The 23,516-nt window shown below is 25.2% G+C and overlaps 1 protein-coding gene across 8 annotated transcripts; it reads left to right on the forward strand.

Annotated features, from left to right (window-relative positions):
• The first annotated feature begins 344 nt into the window (after positions 1-344).
• On the forward strand, positions 345-23,394 carry LOC132909228 (diacylglycerol kinase eta). 8 transcript variants are annotated; one of them, XM_060963917.1, is made up of 24 exons: positions 1,199-1,274; positions 6,113-6,510; positions 6,824-7,028; positions 7,548-7,684; positions 7,964-8,055; positions 8,134-8,264; positions 8,461-8,629; positions 8,704-8,806; positions 13,388-13,533; positions 13,621-13,710; positions 13,901-14,215; positions 14,291-14,442; positions 14,547-14,793; positions 15,067-15,344; positions 15,785-16,041; positions 16,156-16,447; positions 16,707-16,934; positions 18,191-18,293; positions 18,577-18,846; positions 18,932-19,226; positions 19,303-19,620; positions 19,905-20,000; positions 20,385-20,516; positions 20,941-23,394. In XM_060963917.1, the coding sequence occupies exons 2-24, from the start codon at positions 6,472-6,474 to the stop codon at positions 21,229-21,231; spliced, it is 4,386 nt and encodes a 1,461-aa protein (XP_060819900.1). In that variant the 5' UTR covers positions 1,199-1,274; positions 6,113-6,471; the 3' UTR covers positions 21,232-23,394. The 8 variants fall into 8 exon arrangements, with proteins under 8 accessions (XP_060819897.1, XP_060819901.1, XP_060819899.1 ...); XM_060963914.1 differs by lacking the exon at positions 1,199-1,274 and adding an exon at positions 345-763 and having other exon boundaries at positions 13,388-13,710; XM_060963918.1 differs by having other exon boundaries at positions 1,155-1,274; positions 13,388-13,710; positions 20,385-20,472; positions 20,941-21,042.
• The last annotated feature ends 122 nt before the right edge of the window (positions 23,395-23,516 follow it).

The following is a 23,516-nucleotide window of genomic DNA, read 5'->3' on the forward strand; positions in this document are numbered from 1 at the left end:
CAGAAATATATTGAAGTATTTGTGTTTATGCAAAACGAAATAAATTTAATGTAAAATAAGTTTAAAATATATATTACAAAATTATATTAGAATAAATAATAATTTTTTATATCATAATGTCATTTAATTACATAAAGGTTTCATAATATGCATTTAATAATAATCTTATCGGAAAACTCTTTGTAGCTTTGTCTTTTAGAAATTTAATATTTTTTTAACAATTGTCTGAAAATTTTTTAAATACAAATTATTTAGTTGAAAAATCTTATATCAGTTTACATAGCCTATTTGCAACCGTTACATGCAAAGGAACATAAAGGCATAATGGCCCAACAAAACATATATACATCCCAGTATATCGAGCAATTTCTTGAAAAACAAGAATTAATAAGAAAACGAAAGAAAAGAATACTTTAGAAAATTATACGATACAATTAGTTGCGTTTTGATTATAATTAAATTATAACAGTTAGAGATATATTATATCACAGCCTACTTTAAATACGATCTATGGCGAAGCTAAATCTGGCAACGGTGTCAAGACTTTCATTTCAATGTAAACATAACCTAGCTAGTATGATTTTCCACGATTATGTTCATAATAAAATGTTTGTGACAGTATATTTTATCACAGTAAATGAGATTAAATAATGCTGCAGTGAAACAATTATAGTGCAAAATAGTATATGTACCAGAAAGATAGCACGCATGCATCATCTTCAGTTCTTACGTCATAATTATGATAACGTGAAAATTGCAAATGGTACGTAAATACGGTCTTGTACTAGCTTATACTAACATAAAAGCATAACCTTTATTAACATAATTACAGTGAATTTTCTCAGATGTAATATGAATATACAAAATAAATAGAAATACAATGATAACAAACTTGTATTGTATTTACATTTTCATCAGTATTCCTTGAGATTTTAGTCAATTAACGCTATTGTACTATTAGACTGCAGATTTTTGTGCGAATTCATATTTTTAACGTATAATTTAAAAAAACCTAGATAGAAAATTGTTTTACTTATTAAGTATTATAGAAAGCATTATATTTTGGACATTTTATATACTTTTTCATATTGTGTGTATTGTGTGCAAATTTACACTTTTAAATTTCCTATAAATGCATAAATATCTGCAGTCTATCTAATACATAAATTTACACAATGGATTGTGGTAAAATATTGAGTTATAGTGGGATTAAAATAGATCTTGTTTTGAAAAGACAAAAGTTTGCTATTATAGGAATTGTACAAACACAATTGGTAAAGGTCACAAAATTATTTATAATTTGTTAAATATATATATGTTATTACTATTTATACATATATAATGATATTGCAAGTTTATTCTATATTTATATTGAATGATCTTTCTTATTGTTGTATATAATATAATTACTTAATAGTGTTTGAGGTCAAAACTCTTAAATATTTATTTTACATCTTTTATTGTAGTTCTTTTTTCTAATATAACAGTAATTTTATCGATAATATATTATACATAGCAAAATCATACAGTTTTCCTACATTAAGATTTTAGGAATTAATAATGCTACTATATATCACTGTATATGTAGTTATAAAATTATAGCAAAAATTTAAAATCAAATAATTATCTTTCATGTTCTTTTATTTTCAAAAATTATGAAAGTTTTGCAGTTATATTATTATTAAAAATTAAAATGGTAAAAAGCTATAATAATGCTGCTAGAATGATACGAGAAATTTTCCAATATTTTTTGTTAGAGTAATTGCCAAATTATACTATTATCTTCTTATACTGTTATAGTGTTTATAATTTATTTGTATTGTTTTTTTGTGAGATATTTGTTGCTTATTTTCATTTATATATTCACTCAACCTTTTTCATTTGCTATTAATAGACTTATTTATTTGCACCTCCCTAGCTTATCTGTTTCTCTATTCAATTTTAAAAGCTACAATTTTGTTCAAACATATTTTGAAATTTGTCTTACACATACGTTTGCTTAAAACCAATGTAAGTATTTCAAATATAAGTACCACGCATAAAATGTTAGCGAGATTATATATATTATTTGAGTTATCTTTAATATTCATATATCATTTATATTTATATTACACAATTATAATACTTATATATAAATATTTGAAAATTTATACAGATCAATTTCTCTTTAAAGATGTCAACGATTTGTATGTAATCTCTAATACATATTTTGCTGTAAATTAAATTTGTAAGAACAATGTTGCCATGTTGTTCATTGTGCTTTATATCCAGAAAAGACTATATATAATCGTATTTATTATTATTGAAATATATATTGTAATTGCTAACAATATTTGATTTCATTTTATAACATTTTATTTTTACTCCATAAAGTAAAAATTTCAATCAGGATTTTTATTTTTGGTTAAATTAGTTTGGTTTATTATTTTTCATCATGTTACTCTCTTATTCTGTGCACTATATTCAAACATATTTATTACATTATACGAATTGCATTCATTTTAATTCTCTTAATTCTTTTTCTTATAATGTTTTTTATGTATTAACATAAATTCATTAGGTTCAAATCTACTTATAAAATTATAAAATTACAAAGAAGTTAATTCAAATACATTTCTTTTTCTAACTTTACGGTTAGTCAATAATTTATAAATATAAGTGCGGGTATTTTCTAGTCTATATAACAGTCTTCAACACTGTTATCATCTTTATGATCACTTTCTTTGATCTTTGATCAAGTCTTTTTTCTTTGTTTTTCAGTCTTTTAATTTTATTTCTTCTTCAGACCTATCATCCTTCAGGTGCTCTTGTATTCTGATTTTAAATCTATTCCATTTTCTATTGCTCTATCTAGCTCTATCTAAAAGGCAGCGGATATATGTATAAATGTATAATGTGTAAAGTTATTTTCCCACGCAAAAATAGAGAATAGCGTATCAGTTTGAGAAAGAAGTTTCAAAAAAGCATATTGGATTGTTTCAGTCAGAAGAATTTGAATACATACAGTAGTATAATCATGAAAAGTATCACATGTGTACAAGAATATTTTATATTTTTTTATTAGTTTTAAATAACTATTAGATATATTCCTTGTCATGTATCGAAAATCAACTTATTTGTATAATCCGTTTTGTTGTAGAGAAACATGAAAATTTCCAACTATTTTTTACACTTTTAAATTTTCATGTAAAAATGCTACAGAAATATTTGTAACGTTTATGTCATCCGAATTAGAACAAGTTAAAAAGATCGCTTAGTCGCCGTTAGTCGTCAAGATTAGATTCATCTCATTTTTTGTAACGTTTTTACCTTTGGCTTTTATAGCCTGTCTGTCTTTCTTTTTTATATGAAATTTCATTATTATAACATATAATATTTAAGTTCGTAAATAAACTTATATAGAATTATTTTTATGAATTATAAACAAATATTATGAATTACGTATATATAATACACAGTTTATTTATGTTCGTACATCCATACGTGTATTTGTTTCTTTATTCATTAATTAAAAATTGTAAATGAATTGTAATTATATTTAAAAAAAATATACAGCATTATATTTAATTTTAGTATCTTAATATACCAAAATTTTGCATTTTAAATACAAACAATTATAATATATGCTTTTTTTTATTATTCATTTTATTACCAAATTCTTTACAGGACAGAATAGGATATTAATAATTATTGCTATTAGTTCAATTTTAAAATTTACAATGGCGTGCAAAAATTTCCGATTAGAATAAATTTTTAATGTTGCATTTGAGAGATGATATCTGAAATAATTTTGAATAATATTGATTATAAGTGTATGATAAATAAATCGTGAATTTTTATGCAAATATATATTTTTATGGTCATAATTAAAAAGATAGAACCTATATAGATTATATATACAGTATATACAATAAAATATACAATATAAATCATTCTTTAAATTTTGTAATGATTAGTTTATTTCAAATATTTTTTATATTTCTGTATATATGTGTATTCTAAATGTTTTTGTGTTTTTAAATTTATAATAAATGCATAAAAATCCGCAATGTAATGATAAGTAATAGAAAATAGCATAATACATAAATTAATACATATTCTATATATAATACACATTCTTAGATAGTTTTATAATATTACTCAAACATTCTTTAAAATATGTATCACTTTTGAAATATAAACCGAAGAATTTATCCAGTCAGGAATTTGCACGTCAATGTACAGTGCTGGACAAAAGTATTGGCACAGCATGATTGTTATGATAGAAATGCTTATAACTACTAAACAAATTGATTTAAACAAAAAACTTTTTGACGTATTTATTTATTATCTATTCTAGTTTATTACATAACAAGAGCAACAATATAAATAAAATAATACGCAAAATAATAACAAAAATATATTTTTTGAACATTTTATGGGTGGACAAAACTATTGGCACAGTAGAATATTTACGCTTATAACTAATTACATAATAAACTTCTAATATTTTGTTGGCAGTCCTTTTCTTTTAAGGACTTCCTTTAATCTTCTGGGCATCGAGTGGACTAATTTTTTAGTGAATTCAGGTACAATATTGCTCCATTCCTGCAGAAGAACTTTCTTCAGTTCAGACTTGCTTGTGATATTATGTTTCCTAATTCTTTTTTCCAATTCGTTCCACACGTGCTCAATGGGATTCATATCGGGACTTTGAGGTGGTGTGTTTAATGTGTGGGCAGTATTATATATTATCCACTGACGAACAATATATTATCCACTGACGAACATAAAACGCTTTAAAAGTGAAGAAAATCTAGAGAATCAAATTAGGAGTGGTCGCCCTTCTAAGGTAACAATTCGAGAAAAAAGGAAAATCGTAAATATTGTAAAGAAGGATCCAAAAACTAATTCGACTGAAATTGCTTCGATGTTAAAAGCTGAGTGTGAAAAAGAAGTAAGTACCAAAACTGTACGTAGGGTATTGAAGGATGCCGGTTATTCTGCCCGTGCAGCACGAAGAAAGCCCTACATCAGTAAAATAAACCAAAAGAAAAGAGTGGAATTCGCGAAAGAGTTTGTTACGAAAGATACTGATTTTTGGGAAAAGATCATGTTTTCAGATGAAAGTAAGTTTAATATTTTTAAATCTGACGGCAGAATATTAGTATGGCGAAAACCCAACACAGAGATGGACGAACTGAATCTGCAAGCCACCATGAAACATGGGGGTGGTGGTTTAATGGTGTGGGGATGTATGGCATCATCGGGTGTAGGAGAACTTATATTCATTGATGAGATAATGGATAAATATGTATATTTAAATATACTCAAGCAAAATCTTTTGAAAAGTACTCAAAAATTAAACCTCCCCAGGGATTTCTATTTTCAGCAGGATCGAGATCCTAAACATATGGCGTATATTGTTCGTCAGTGGATAATATATAATACTGCCCACACATTAAACACACCACCTCAAAGTCCCGATATGAATCCCATTGAGCACGTGTGGAACGAATTGGAAAAAAGAATTAGGAAACATAATATCACAAGCAAGTCTGAACTGAAGAAAGTTCTTCTGCAGGAATGGAGCAATATTGTACCTGAATTCACTAAAAAATTAGTCCACTCGATGCCCAGAAGATTAAAGGAAGTCCTTAAAAGAAAAGGACTGCCAACAAAATATTAGAAGTTTATTATGTAATTAGTTATAAGCGTAAATATTCTACTGTGCCAATAGTTTTGTCCACCCATAAAATGTTCAAAAAATATATTTTTGTTATTATTTTGCGTATTATTTTATTTATATTGTTGCTCTTGTTATGTAATAAACTAGAATAGATAATAAATAAATACGTCAAAAAGTTTTTTGTTTAAATCAATTTGTTTAGTAGTTATAAGCATTTCTATCATAACAATCATGCTGTGCCAATACTTTTGTCCAGCACTGTATATTTAATTTAAATAGTTGTCTATAATTTTTGTAATCTTAAATATTCTGATTTTTAAATTTGTAATTAATTACATGATCAATATATGAAAATAAAATATATAAATATGTTAATATTATCGAATCTTTGAATAAAATCAGTAACAATTAATTATATAATTCGTTTTCAATTTTCATTTCCAGTTCTTCTTATGGTAAAGAGATTTGAACAATATGAAAGAACTACATTGACAATATAAGTTACGTACACAATAAGATTTTACGATAATGCATTACGTTTTCATTCGGATATTTATTTATAAATGAGGTGACATGACATGCGCCATGGAAAATAGGACATAGCAATGGCTTAAAGAAGAAGAAAAGAGCATCGTGCGCACACTATTATTATATACTTCCGTTATTTCGATGCTCAATACATTTTGTTATATTTTTCGTATGTTCAAAAATTGTTTTTTATCGTTTGAATGTAATATTTGTTGTTCTTTGAAGTACGTGCAAATTATATACATACAAATGTTGTGTTTGAGATTGCAATTCAAATGTCACCGAAGCAACAGAGAACCCGTACTCGATTCAAGGTAATTCGATTTACGCCATAAATACATATATAAGGTTACTTTCTTCAAAATTAAATGTCAATTTATAATATAATATACATGTGGCAGTTGTAGTAATCTTTATCGCATGTAGTGTATTTGTTATATCAAGTAATATTATGAATTAATTTAGAGCAATAAAAAAAATGATGTGTAATATTTCTTCTCACAAAGATTATATAAAATAATATATAAAATTCATATTTTTTCATATAAATGTTCAACATTAATAAAATAAAATATTGAACAAATATTTTTGTTATAATATATAATTGTATGTCATATGTGTTTTAAGGTGATAACTCCATTTCGATCACTGGTTCTCTGTGGCAAAAGTAAACAAGAAATGGAAGATTGGTTGAATGCATTAAGAACAGTAACAAAAAATCATACTCAGACAGATTCTGGAATTGCAGAAATGCTTAGTGGTAATCATCAGTGGTATGCAACAAGTCATGCAAGACCAACTTACTGTAATATTTGCAGAGATGCTCTTTATGGTAATTATGAATATTTTATTATGAATATTTTATTATAAATAATTTTCTTTATTATAATAATTAATGTATTTAATAAAATAATCGTTCAATTTTTACAACAGAAAAGTATACTTTAACAAAGATATACATGTTTGAATTATATATAAAATTTTTAGTATCATTATATTGTTTTTGTTTTATTACTATTACATCTTTTTTGTTGTTAATATATGTTTTTTGATATTTGATTTAATATAATACAATAATTTTACAAATAAAGCTTATAATTGTTGAGGTAATTATATCTCTATGATGTTTAACAAATATCAATATAAAATTGCCAAGAAATAAAAGATATTTATAAAATAATAAAATTGTCCTTAAATTTATCAATTTTTGTAATTCTAATAGTATTTTATTAAGTACTAATTAATGTATAAATTTGATATTATGTATTATATTATATTATTTGATATATTGTATTATATTATGTTATTATCTACTATAGATAGTTCATACATATTGACTTATATGTTGTAGGTGTTACTTCCCATGGTTTAAGTTGTGAAATATGTAAATATAAAGTACACAAACGATGCAGCATAAAAGCAATAAATAATTGCAAATGGACCACATTGGCATCTATTGGCAAGGACATTATTGAGGACCAAGATGGGGTATGTGCAAACAGTTGATTAAAATTTTTCTCTTAAAGATACTGACATTTGAAAAATGTTTAGATTTATATTATACATTCATTTTTTATTTCTGTTAGATATAGAAAAGTTAATATATAATTTCTTTTATTGAAATATATTTTTTATTATGTATTAAAGGAAGATTAAAATAAAAACAAAATAAAAATAATTTTTATTTTTTATGACATTTTTTCTTTGAATTAATTGGAGAAAAAATTATAATTATTACAACTTATTTTATGAACTATTTTTATATAGAACATTACTATGCCACATCAATGGATGGAAGGCAATTTACCAGTATCCTCAAAATGTTCTGTATGTGACAAAACTTGTGGCTCTGTACTCAGGTATAACATTAATTTATGAAAAATATGCATTAATTCGTATTTAAAATTCGTATTTATTTTCTAATTTTAACTATTTAGGCTTCAAGATTGGAGGTGTTTGTGGTGCAGAGCTACAGTACATACAGCTTGTAGACCAGCCATAAGTGTTAAGTGTCCATTAGGACCAGTTAAATTGAGTGTAGTTCCTCCTACAGCACTGCATAGTATAGGTGACATTATTTATAAAATTTTCTTAATATATTTAATATTTATTGTTATTATTTTATATAGTTTAGTTGTGATATATAATTATTTAATGAATATTAAGCTTTTGTATTATTATTCTGTATTACAGAAGGCAAATTTCTATTAGATTGGTTTTGTAATATAACGAATTTTATATAATGCATAATAATTATTTAATAGGTAGCGATGAAGCTTGGGAAGCTACAAGACCTACTGGATGCAGCCCACTTTTAGTATTTGTAAATAGTAAATCAGGTGACAATCAAGGTATTAAATTTCTTAGAAGATTTAAACAATTATTAAATCCAGCACAAGTATTTGATCTTATAAAAGGAGGACCAGGACCAGGGTAAAATGTTTTATATAATTTTGTATAATTTTAGATTAAGCCAATACAGCTTATTAATATTTCTTTACAAATAGGTTAAGATTATTCCGTCACTTCGATCCTTTTCGTATATTGGTATGCAGTGGAGATGGATCTGTTGGTTGGGTTCTTTCTGAAATTGATCGCTTAGGAATGCATGTAAGTAGAAAGTTCACATAATTTTGTGATTTTGTAAATATTTGCTAATTGCATGATCTTAAAGTATTATTATGTAATGTATATATAAATTCACTTTGAGTATGTTTATGCTATGCAGAAGCTGTAATGCTCTGTAGAGTATTAATATGCACGAATATAAAATATGATTATAAATATTATAGTATATTTAAAAATTACAAAATGATTTTGAGATGGAAATAATAAAATGAGTTTACTTTTTTATCATTCGCATGTTTGCCCTTTATTATTATTGTTTTGAATGTCATATTATCTTGCTATATAATATACTACATATCCATATAGGATATCCCACTGTTTATCTCAATTATGGTTTTTTCCTTTAAGTAATAAGCTTTAAGTAATAAGTGGAAGCATTATTTAGAAAACTTATATGGTTGTAAGAGATATATAATATGATGATAACAGTTTTCAAATGTATAAATAGGAGAAATTTAGAAATTAATTTTGCTTTTTTAAGTGAAATATCCAACCTTTTATCATTAAATTTACTGCAATAGCAAATTTTAAGTACTCTGTTATCTTTACTAACTAGAAGTATTAAGTTATCCTAAAATACACCATTACTAAGGATTCTGTATTAAAGTTTTCCTATTTTCTTTTTTTTCATAAACAAGGGATATATTTACTTGCTTTGTATAATGAAAATTGTATATCAACAATTTTATAATCACTGCATGAGAAAATTTAATATTGAAAGACATTGAATATTGAACAAAGCACAATATTTAATATGTACTATTATATTTGAAGTATTAAGTATAATATCAAACATGTTTTATAATGAAAACTAATAAATTTGAATATCTATCTATTTGAGTATTTAGAATAAAATAACTTTGTTGAAGATTTTCTATTGCATTGAGGTTAAACATTAAACATTGACATACCACTATTCAAACTATTGTCATCGTATTATGTCATCTACAATCACACAATTCTTTTGTAAATAGCATTTTCCTTTATTATTTAAAATTACAAAATCATTTGTAATAGGTGGAGTTAATAAGATATCCACAAATTCAATTTGCTTAATCTTTCTGTGATTATATAATATTTTAATTTACTATTAGCTAAAAGTACTAGATAAAAACGTTGTTTCACATAACATTAATTTCGTAAATTTTTATTTCAAAATATATATGTTTAAATACAAAGTTTGTATATATAACAAACAATAAATTTGAAAATTAGTAGAAAAAAATATATTTGTTTTTTAGAAATTGAATTCATTTTTATAAATAAATAAATAAATCTAGAAGAAGCGTTCCAACAAGTTATTTATAATTTTCTAAATAATCAATAATTTTTATTAGTAATAATTTACTTTAAACTCATTTGAAAATTATTAAACTAAATAAAATAAGAGACTTAATTATTTGTATTTAATAAAAGCACTAGTTTTGATAAGTAAGTTTGTTTTGGATTGGTGTGTTGATAATTATTATAACTAATATGATAAAATCTTTAAAATTATGAGATCCACAACATTGTTATTAAACTTTCGACTGTTATTGTTTTCGATTCTAGATAATTTTTAACTTTCTCTTTTAATGTCAATTAACGATTTTTTAACAATTTTGAAAAAAAATTCATATTTCCTCAAATGTAAATTTGTTATCATTTTCTATATTTACTAGATTTAAATGCAACTATAAAATTTATTGCTTATATTTATGTAAATCAGAATTGATGGAAAATGTATAAGATTGAACAATTAAAATTAGGACTAAAAATATTGAAAGGATAAATATTTAAAATTATTTTTTAAATCCCAACTTAGTAATATAAATTTGTAAATATTACAGAAAGACTAAGTATATAATAATGAAAAGCTTTAATATTTCAAACAGCATGGCGTGTCTCTTTTATAATTTTATTTCAGATGATACTGGTGTTTGTGCATTAGGATTCTTTATATACGTGAAGCTTCATTAACTTTATTTGTAGATGGTAAGTGTAAGTTAAGCACGCATTTTTTGATAATTCTTGAATGTCTTGTTAGATATTTTTGTTATTTATATACTATAAATATTTAAGTATTACATTATTATTTACACGTTTTTAATTCACAATTTCATATGGTAATTCTTTTAAATCTTTTAATACATTTAGTGGTCAGCATATTCATATTAAATCAGTTTAAGTAATTACTGATATTGAAACATATTCTATCATAAAAGCCGTAATTTTATATATTATATAATTTATCATTAATTATTAAACAATATGACATAAAAGTTTAAGAAGGGTATTATGATATAAATTATTAGCTACAGAAATAGTATAGGCAAGTCGTGTTACATTCTTTAATGAATTATACATTTTAATTATGATTGTTACTAATTATTTATTTTATTATAATTTTAAAACATAGCTATTGGACACAATTATTGTAAACACAGTAAATTCAGTTACAATATCAAAACTTTAAAAGTAAAATGAGTTATTATAGTTATTATATTATTAGGCAATATAAGGTTTTTGGAAATTGTAAAATTATTTACAGATAAATATCTTAAACACACAGAATAGTAAACAAATAGATAGATATAAAGTAGTTATTTAGAAAAAGAACAAAAGTTGAAATGAAACTGAGGATTTAACATTTGTATTAGACACTTTTCACTTTAAAACAAATGTTTCGGGAAAAATTTCCAAAAGTTTGTTTCTTATGTTTCACTTATCTTGTTACATAACTCAGTGTAATTAAGAGACTGGAGCAGTATTGGAACCAATGGAATTTGGATTAAAATACAAAACAAATCTTCCTATGATTATAACAATGGAATTAGTTCCTCTGGATTTGGATTTGTAGTGGAATGCTGCACCAGACGATCCAAAAGGTGTGTGATTGATCTGTATAATGTTCCATATATTAGTAGATTGCAGCTATAGTGATAATATAAGATATAATTGCAGATGATAGCATTGAGAATCAGTTTTACAAACTTTAATAGTACAAAAGAATGTAGGAGTTTTACAATTTCTTATCACAGTAACTATCTTATGGTATGCTTATAGGTTGTAATGTTACTTATATTGTTATAAAAAGTTTTATAAAATATTTGAAGATAAAAATTGAATTAGTATACATATTTATTTCATTTTTTTTCCTAATAATTCTTTGAATTATTAACTATTGTATTCTTTTACACATAATATAATGCAATTACAAGATTTTGCACATTTGCTTTAGAATAAATGCTGATTATGGTTTTAATGTTATGTAGATGCATATACACGAATTAAGTTAGTAGTTTCAGATGTTGAGCAACTAGATGCTTACTATTAGTTAAAATTTATTAGTTAAAAATCCAATTTATTTCTGTTATTAAATAATTTTTATCCAAAAATAATCCAAAATCTGATATAATTGATTTAAAAAATATAATTCTAAGGTTTAATAATAATTACTCTTTTATATTACAAGTTCAAAATATTCCGTAGTTCAGTGTGTGTTCATACTTTGAATTTTAATTATCAATTTGTATTTGTATATTTAAAGAATAAAATTCATATCTCTTAAATAAGACATTTTAAAATTCATTGATTATTATAAACAATATTGATAAAATTGATTTTCAATTCTAGATAATGTTTCTTTATCAATTTTAGGTGCAAAATTGTAATCATAAAACATTAAGTTTGATTATGATAATCAATTTATTATATTAATATTATTTATTATATAAAATTAAAGTAAATTTTATTTATGCTCATAAGACTATTTGCACTGACATATCTAATAAGAGTATATTTTTAGGATTTGTATAAAAGCGTTTTTCAAATAAAAATTTTACAAATATTAATAACGCATATAAATTATTTTACTGTGTAATACATATTTTATGTAAAAAGTTATGTAATTTATTTCTTCTATAGACAGTTATTTTAAGTAAATATAAGTAACTATATTTTAAATATGTAGTAAAGATTAATAAAAAACAGACTTACATAACAATAAAAGGAAAATCAAATGATATATGTATATGTAAATGTATATCTACCTAAATATTGTTATTATTCAAAATACATTTTAAATTATATACTAAAAATTAATGGAAACACCTTTATATTTGTTAGTAATATCTTTATTATAATTTGTAGTCGCATTTGCAACAAAAGCTTTCTAGGAACATTAAGGTTATTATTTTATATGTAATAAGAAATTTAGGAAATAGAATGTTACTTGCACAGTAGACTAATATTAAATATTTTATAATAAATTTGATATTGAAAATTTGTATTTTTATTATAAGAAACAAACTTCTTTTCTCTGAATGTTTAACTATTGCTTTGCTTATTTGCGATGTATGTTGTGTAATAGATAAAAAATTATACATTTAATAGTACAATTGATGTCTCAATATTTATGTAGTTATTTCATCATATTTATGTAAAAATAATTGATTGATTGGCAATATATGATTACATAGACTTTGAGATTTTAAAACATTTATATAAGTATCAATTATTTCCGAATGCACGTATTTTTAAGAACTCTAACAAGATTATTCTTTGCATAAAAATTTAAAATAGAAGCAGTGTCAAGTTGGAGTTCTACCATTGGGAACTGGAAATGACCTAGCACGTGTGTTGGGTTGGGGATCTTCTTGTGATGATGATGCTCATTTACCCCAGTTATTGGAGAAGTATGAGAAAGCAGGCACAAAAATGCTTGATCGGTGGAGTATTATGACTTTTGAACGTAGCATATCTTTGCCATGTCCTAAAAGTGTTTTAAGTCATTCTAATACTACATTAAAATCCAGCATTATTCATCAATATGAGGATAATGTTGTTACTCATATAACAAATATTTTAGAATCAGACGAAGAAAATGTAGTTTTATCTAGTATTAGGTAAGTATTTCATGCAAAAAATACAAAAGTAAATATAAAATCTCTGGTAGCAACTAGAAACTGATTCATTAACTTATAAGTTTATAAATAAAATTATTTAATTAATATAGTATTTTTATCATTATCAAGAAGAAAATATGTATATATAAATTATGTATATACATTATTTTAATACAATTTTTTTTTACAGAATTTTATGTGGCACAGTGAAAGATTTTGCAACATATATATTGGAAAATGTAAACTCAGAGGACCAACAAGTGGAAGAAAAATGTAAAATACTTCAGCAAAAACTTAATTCATTTTTAGAAATATTGTGCAAAGAAGAAGGATATCTAACTGAGCACTTAGATGATGCAGATAACATTACTTTAAATACTGAAATTTCTGTTTCACCTGATAATTGTGAAAAAGGTGTATTAGAAAAACCTGAGAAAGATATAACAAATTTGAAAAAAGTTGAAAAAAGGAGACAACTTATAGAAAAGGAAACTGTAATTTCAAGGTATGTCAAATATTTGTTTATTTATATATGAATAAAAAATGAGTAATATTTTTATTGAACTTCATTAACTTTTAGAGCAAACAGTTTGAAAAGAATTGTAAGAAAACTTGTGGAATATTCTCATTTGGTTATAGATAATCAGATTAATATAAATACAAAACATACTGCTAAAATAGGAAATACAAATAGTTCACTAGAAGATGGTACTGTATTAAATTCAATATCAAGTAAGTTTATATTAATAATTGGTTAAAATTTTTATTAAAAAACTTTTAATGTATCTTATCTTCTTGTTTAATAAAATTATTTATAATGAAAAAATACGTTGCAGATAAAAGACAACAATTGGATATCCCTGGTTTAAGAGTGGATCATGTTGATAATTTATCTGCAGGACCATTAATAGAATCTGTAAGAAGTGCAGATAATTCAACATGTACTAGTCCAGTGCCTAACTTGGCATCTTTGAGTCCAATACCTGATCTTAGGAGAGATTCTCAACCTGAGGAATTATTGACATTACCTGCACCTGATGGTTTTGCTGATAGTAGACGAAATAGTGAAAATTTACCGCAAGAGTAAATATCTTTATTTTTGTGTGATTATTATTAACAAAATTTATTAACAAAAATTAAGATCAGCCTTTCTTCATTATCTACTTGAATATAATATAAAAAGTTACACATAGTTTGAATTCAAAAACAAATTTTATGATATTTTGTGATTTTTCTTACATGTTTATGAACTTTTTTGAAAGATTATATTTTACAAATTAAAATAAAGCTTCTAATTTAAATAAATGTTACGAAAAATACAGAAACAGTAATAAGTTTATTGGAATTTATTTTCAGTTCATTTAACTTTCAACTGCCTCCAGCTCAGTCTGTGTCTCTGGATAATGAGCAAGAAGCAGAAACACCTGAATCTAATGATCAACAAATATCTGACTCTAATAACATAGATATTTCTTCAGAATTTCAAATTAGTGTTACAAGAACTACTTTTGACACAAGTTCACCTTCGGAAGATGGAACTACACAAGACATTTCTTCTGACATAGATTCAATTCAATCACCAGAAGAACATGAACAAAAACTTGAAAATAAAACTAAAATGGAAGTAACTAAAGGTAGTTAGTTTTAAGTTAGTAATTAAGTAACAGTATTATTAATATCAATATAATAATTTCTAGTTCTTGGATAATTAGATTATTTTAAATTCTATTTTACATAACATATGATGATACAAATTTCTTGTAATTAGAGTTTTAGTTATTTTATAACATTTTATTTAATATTTATATTAGAAATGATATTATTTTATTAAAATTATTATCATTTTTTAATTTGTAATATAGCACTTTTTTATATATAAAAGACATTAATAATTTATATAACTTTATAAATGTGAATCAGTAACTCAATCAATCAATGAATTAATAAGTCAGCAAATGTGAATTCTTTTAAATAATAAAATGTTATAATTAAAGTTATAATGAATAATTAAAAACAATTTTCGTACGAATATTTTCAGAAGATGTAAATTGTACTTCATTGGTATTTATTTCAGAGTATATAGGTAGTGATGCATTTGATTCTGAAATTAGGCACATTGATTCTCCCGATAATTCAGAAATGGTCACTAGTGAAATACAAAATTCTGAAAGTTTAATAGGACAAGATTTGACTAGTATAATAAATGGAGAAGAATATGATTCTGTAAGAGAGTATCTAGAAAATGAATTAGAAAATACAGATTTTACAAATGAAATTGCTAGACGATCATTTAAAAGATCAACAAAGAGTTCTACTGTTATAGAAATAGAGGTAATTATAAAAAAATTAATACTTATTAAGTATACATTTATAAAGGAATCTTCATTATTGATATTTTGCTATATTTGAATTTATACTTAAATATTTAATGAATATTTCCGTTAGAACAAAATTAAGTACAAAGTGGGATCAACAGGACAGAAAGTAAACGAAGCTAATAAATTTAAAGATTCTCAAGATGCTAAAGCATCTGATTTACTAAGCCCTGTATGTTGCTTTACTGTATCTTCGGAAACAACTCCAACAAATGAAAAACCTAATAACTTTCCACCTACAATAAGTGTTATAATTAATCCTCCCAGCCCATCAATGTCGATTGAAAGTCAGCACGATTCAGATGTAGACTATAAAATGAATCCTTATTTAAGACGACACATTGGTGAAAGTATGGAAAGATGTGAGTTAATGTTTTACACTTTAAATAATTTAAATAATTATATACAAATTAGCATGTATTACTACTACATATGCACATGCGCGTTATTAAATTTGATAATAGTTATCCAAGTAATCAAAAATTAGTACATCATTCTAAATATTTTATTTTAGAAAAATTCATAATATCGTGTAACTTTTATCATAAGTTATTTATTCAAATTTAATACATATAACTTTATTCTATAAAATAATTATTTTGTAATTTTGTAATTCATTAGTAAGTGTAGAACTACCAGAATCGGGTTTCTCTCCTCAAGCAACTCGTCGGATTAGTAGCGGAAGTTTGTTAAAAGCGTCAGAAGTTGTTTCTTTAGCTGCTACAGCTGCGAGATTTGGTGGTTCTAATGCAAGTTTACGTCATGAAAGAGTGAAATCTGTTGAAAAAACAGAAGATGTTAAAAAGCTACCAATTATTAACCCATTAGTTCGGTTACCTATGTGGCCAAGTAAGTAAATATTTTAATACTTATGTAAAATAATGTTTATATATGTCGGAGATGAAAGGACACCGGGCCTCCTCTTTGGAATTCCTTGGAAAATCCCCAATACTTAAATCTTCATAAATTAAACCGATTATAATTGTCCGAGATTGACGATAATGAGCTTGCGCTCGAGGTGACAACTAGTTGCCGAACGCGATGAACGTTTTTATCTAATAGAGGTATAGAGTAATTGTATAGCTCTCCTTAAAAAGAATAGTTGTAGCGGCACTCGACAGTAAACATTCCAATGGATTCTACCCCGTGGCTCGCCACACACAGACCCTATTCTTCGGGCAAGATGATTACCAGATGTCGATGCATCTCCACAATACATGTTCAGCTAGCCTGAGGACCGCTATAAATCTTAGGATTTAGTTAACTAAGGTCCTTCAAACGGACAAACAGGATTTATCTTTATCCTAACAGTCCCTAAATCTATCAACTACTACGGGAAGATACGGGAAATCTGCTTTTCTCAGGAACGACGCTTCCCGCTAGCAACTTTCTCTCAAGGGCGGCTAGCATTCTTCTCTAGCCGTCAATATAGAAATTAATCAATTAACAGCAATATCCATTTTCCTCACTTTCCGAACGAAGGTTTTCCTTGACGAATCCAATGATCTCGTGTCCTGAGACACACCCCATCATAATTTTCCTCTGCAGCATCACCGTGATGGAGAGGAACATTTTCGTGCGATTTCTTCAGCGAGTAAAACAACGTCTTCACGATCAGTGGATACTTCACCTTTTTAACAACGAGTCCGACTTAGACTTTGGAAGAAAGTATATTTGTTATCCCGTTGACCGCGGATTCGTTATTGAAACTAAGATCATTGTCATTAGCATCTCGAGTATCTAATTACCACGGTTACTTGTTAAATTCTGTAATAATCATATTTGTACTAGTAAATATCTTCTCTATTGCGTAATAACAATGTCTAATCCAAATGAAGATTCGTTACACGCCCCTAATCATAATGTATACCCGACATATATAATAAAATAATTATTATAATTTAACTATAATGTAAAATAAAATTGCAAAATTTTAATGCTGTCTATAGAAACGTAATATTTTAATATAAAATTAATAAGAAAAAATTAAGATATTTTAAGTAATCTCGTTAGAATTATGTGTATATTGAACATATAACTTTTTTTATTATGTAGTCAAACGTATATTATTTGTTTATCAGAATTTATTATTTTATTCTTTGTAGACGTCAGTGGTGGAACAGGACTTATTAGTCAAGCATTACTTGCAAATGCAGATGCACTATGTGCTGCTGTATCACCATTAATGGATCCTGATGAAACATTAATGTAAGTTATATGTTTCTTGCTATGCTAATTTTATGCAATATATACACATAATATTATGACTTTTGTTCATGCACTCTTCAGCAACTTTTTATCTAATACATAATATCAATTTTAATAATGAAATTTTCAAAATGTGTATATTGAAAGTTAACTTGAAACTAATGATACAATAATGGAATCTATATTATACATTAATGAAATAAGTAATTTGTAGTCAAAATAAAAAAATACATTAAACAGAATATGACGCATAAAATAGAATATCATTTTTCCAATTTTGCAGGGAAGGCTATTTTGAACGTTGTGTTATGAATAATTATTTTGGAATTGGCATAGATGCAAAAATTAGTCTTGATTTTCATCATAAAAGGGAAGAACATCCTGAAAAATGTCGTTCACGAGCAAAAAATTACATGTGGTATGGTGTATTAGGATCTAAACAATGGTTACAAAAAACATATAAGAATCTTGAACAAAGAGTACAATTAGAATGTGATGGTCAACGGATACCATTGCCTTCATTACAAGGAATTGTTGTATTAAACATTCCAAGGTAAAAATACAAAAGTAAAACATAAAAAATAAAATATAAAATATTGTCATCAACATTCCATACTTATAAAACTATATTTGTTTAGCTTTATGGGTGGTACAAATTTTTGGGGAGGAACAAAAGAAGGAGATTTGTTTTTAGCACCTTCATTTGATGATCGTATATTGGAAGTTGTAGCTGTATTTGGTTCTGTTCAAATGGCTGCATCACGATTAATTAACTTACAACATCATAGAATTGCACAGTGTCAAACAGTTCAAATTAATATTTTGGGTGATGAGGGAGTTCCTATACAAGTTGATGGTGAAGCTTGGATTCAACCTCCTGGTATTATACGTATTATACATAAAAATCGTATGCAAATGCTTTACAGAAATAGGGTAAATAATTTAGAATTATATTACTTTAGTATTACAATAATAATATATGTGTAGTACAATCAATATCGAAATGTAGGCACTTGAAACATCCTTAAAAACATGGGAGGAAAAACAACGCAATACACTCAATGCAATATCTCAGTCAGCATCTACTTTGAGCAATACACAATTGCAATCACAACCTAGGTCTCTACAATCACATAAACCATCATATTTAAATGATGATGAAATGTATATTCTGTTGGGATTTATCGAAGTAGTTACAACTTTAGTTAAATGGGTCAAACTTCTCATTATATCACATCCAAGTTTGGAACCAGATTTGTACCAAGTTGCAGCACGAACAGCACAAGCTCTTGAACAAGTTCATCCAGATGGAAAAATTTTGCAAGGAGTTAGTATAGTTTATTATTTCATACTATAATTCTTACTTATAATTTTTTTAAACATAAATAATGCAAATGTTTTTATATTTCTTCCGACAGTAGTATTCTTTTAGTATTCTTTTATTATAATTAATTTACTAAATATATTTTTTAAAGAACTATTATTTGTTGGTCATTTATTTAATTATAGTACATAGGTAATTATATTTTTTCATTGTCGATATTATTTACTATTACAAATTTGTTTAACTATACTCATTTCTAATAAGTTATATTCATTTCATTTCAACAGATTAATTTAAGACCAGTAGTAACAGAGTTGGTGTCAAGTGCAAGACAACTTTATGAAGACTCATGCGAATTACTCAGAGATAAAGCACAGAGTCTAGTAAGTACATACTTTGTATACATTTATCATAATTAATCATTAATATGATTCATCCTTCCACAACTGTAAGTAGTCATTATAATGGGTTGCACAAAATAATATTGTCTCCTCTACTAAGCACTGGCTTAGATCAGCTATGATTGTTGTTAATACCACTAAAGTATTTTTAAAACTAGTTTAATTTATCATTCCTGATACAGAACAATCAAATTTAATTTTTTAATTCCTCTGAAAATATATACAGGAGCATGCAAAGACTTTGAGTTTGCTATATAGCTTATGACAATTAGTACATGAAGAGCTAGTAGTGGAGGGGTTAATTTTTTTATATCCCTTTTGATATTTCAATAATAATTTTCTAATAACAAAATTTATATAATTCAGAAATTACGGGAAGACTTAGAAAATAAACTATCATTTTCTTTGGCCAGTATGGAACAGGAATTAAAGAAATTTACGTTTGATGAAGGAGGTACAGGATTAGTATATTTACAAAACTTACCATCAGATGAGCAGGTATAATTCTTCATTCATATTTTTTAATTTGTAACATCTTATCTTTCTTAAGTCTCATGCAGAGTGAACTATTTAATGTGGTCACTTCCATTGAGTCTAATCAAAAAATTATTGTCATAAATGATATGCGGTTTCAGAAGATCTCCAAAATATTGCAATTAGATTTTTTCTTTTCTTTCTTTAAATAAATTGTCAAGATCACTTTCAATCTTTTGTACAACTTTATATCTATTATCTATAACAAAAAGTTTTAATTGGTTTACTAATAGTAATAATAATAATAGTAATAATAATAAAAATACTTAAAATGATCACATGAATTGGTCCTGCTCTCTATATATAAATATAACTTATATGATTACCATATATGCAATCCAAAAATATATATTAGAAATGAACATTTCACAAAATTACCTTTGTATAGGGAGATAGAAAGAATCGTCATAGAGGTTTGTTCTGGTTAAAGTTTCGACGTTCAGGGGCTAATTCTGGAGCACATACTATTCGAGATCAAGTTACTACATGGGGTGTACAAGAAGTGTGTTCCTGGTTGGAGAATTTACAGTTGGGTGAATATACTGATAAATTTGTTTCTCACGATATACGAGGTAGGGAATTATTATCATTAGCCCGTAGAGATCTCAAGGAACTTGGTATTACTAAAGTAGGACATGTTAAACGAATCTTACAAGCTATCAATGATCTAAATAATTAGGTATATTATAATAATAATTTAAACATTTAAAAGTATAAAATATACAATCAATAAAATAATATGTTATGCCAGTTAATAACTATCTGGATGCTGTATAACGTAGGTTTTGAATTACAGAGATTGACTAAGGAGTAGGACAAGGATTGAATCCTTATAATTAAAAATTTTATGTAACAATAACATGTAATACAAGTATAACACAAATATTCTAATAAAAAGGGCACTTAGTGTGACACAGCAGTGTTATAAGAAAATTATTTTCTGCACTGCTGTATATGACAAAATAATATTACTTGTGCCAAACTGTTGAACTGGTTTTATGTCAAAAGACAAATATTTATATAGGAATTATAAGGAAAACATTTTATCTTTAAAAAAATACAAATATGTTATAGTCATGTCTAATAAGATATATTTTAATGCAATTCCTATTACAAAATATTATTAGACATGAGCATAGCATTAATAATGCATTTATTAAACAAAAGATTTAAACAGTATAAAAATTCATTAAACTATAATTTAAGTTATATTTGTTCCTTTGTGTAATGTACAAAAAAAATTGAAGACTTTGATAATCATATATTGATGTAAATTATAAGTTTGAAGATATGTATTATATCATTGTTTGTTGTTTTTTATATTTGATACACGTTACAACTTAGGATTTCAGCTAAGTTTGCTTACAACAGTATTAATACATTTGAAAACTACATTCTAAATTTAGATATGGAATAAGTATTGTCAATTATATAAATAATTTACATATGTATATTCAATTTACAATTTATATTATTTTACTCTGAGTTTAGTTCCCTGTGCAAAAAAGTAGAATGTGTATGTGTATATATATATATATATATATATATATATATAACTATGTTTGAGGAGAAACTATATTTATTACAATATGTATTGAATGACCTAAATTCATAATCGTTGAAATGAAATTGGTGACGGAAACTAATATAATTTAATATTTTCATATAGCACACAGAAAGCATTTCTTATCTTATTTGATGCTGCAATTAAACCATAAATTTTAAGCAATACTTACAAAATTATTGATAGATATTAAATTTCTGTAATAAAATAGCTTGGCAAATACAATTTTCGTTATATATATGTTATACATATTAAATTTAATGAACATGGAAAACTACATATATTAAATTGTAAGATAAAGCAAAGATAAAAGATGTTATTATGAAAAATTATGCTAATAATTCAATTACAATACTTTAATAAAGATTACAATATCCATTAAAAAATTAATTTTTACACATATATATACTGACATAAAAAAATAATTTTTCATCTATTATATATAATGTATTTATTACAATATTCTTAGAATTGCTTATATTTGTATAAAATTAAAAAATTTTCTGTTGCGTAGTTTATAAAGTATTTCATTTTTTAAATTCTTGAGTATTAAAAGATAAAAAGCAGTTCACAAATAATGACTGATGAGTATACGAAACCGCTGGAAGTTATGTATTGAAAAAAATAAATAACAAACTACTGTATGTGCTATGTGTACATAAACTGTGAAAAATAATGCAAAATTTATACAGTACCATGAATCATAAAACTTACAACAATTACATGTTTATCTTTGCATTATGATTATACCAATTACAATTTAATAGTTTAAAACAATGTCTTCGTATTTTTATTATGTACAGTTAAAATTATATGTCCTGTAAATTTTTATTTATTAATAAATTATATAATATTATATATATAGTATATATACATACACATATGCACAAACAAACAAAATATTATACGTATATAGAAAAATAACACACTGTGTACATAAAGTGCTCTGCAATTTTTTTATCACGTTTAAATTTCTAACTAAATTAAAAGATATTTAAGAAAGCATTTTTAACATAATGCAACATGATTAAATGAAAGTGATATTTAATTTCTATGATCATATTATAACAGTCTTGAAACAAACAATGATTAGGATGATGATGATAATACTGGTAATGACAAAGAAAAATGTATGTCACCTGCCAATGGCAATAAAAATATCATGTACAAATTTATTGAGAAACTGAGGAAACAAGTTTTTTAAATGTATCATAATTTCAATGTTGCTATGTTAAAACAAGGCTGCTGTAACAAAGAAAGAAAAAAATTTGTTTAACACGCGATTGACAATTAAACCTTACAGATATATAAGATTCACTTACATATTATATTTATTAAATAGGGATTAACTCGATTTGAAATAATTTCTTATACATAAGCTTGCGAAACTAATAATATTG

Source organism: Bombus pascuorum, chromosome 7 (genome assembly GCF_905332965.1).
Source record: "Bombus pascuorum chromosome 7, iyBomPasc1.1, whole genome shotgun sequence".
NCBI classification, from domain to species: Eukaryota; Metazoa; Arthropoda; class Insecta; order Hymenoptera; family Apidae; genus Bombus; species Bombus pascuorum.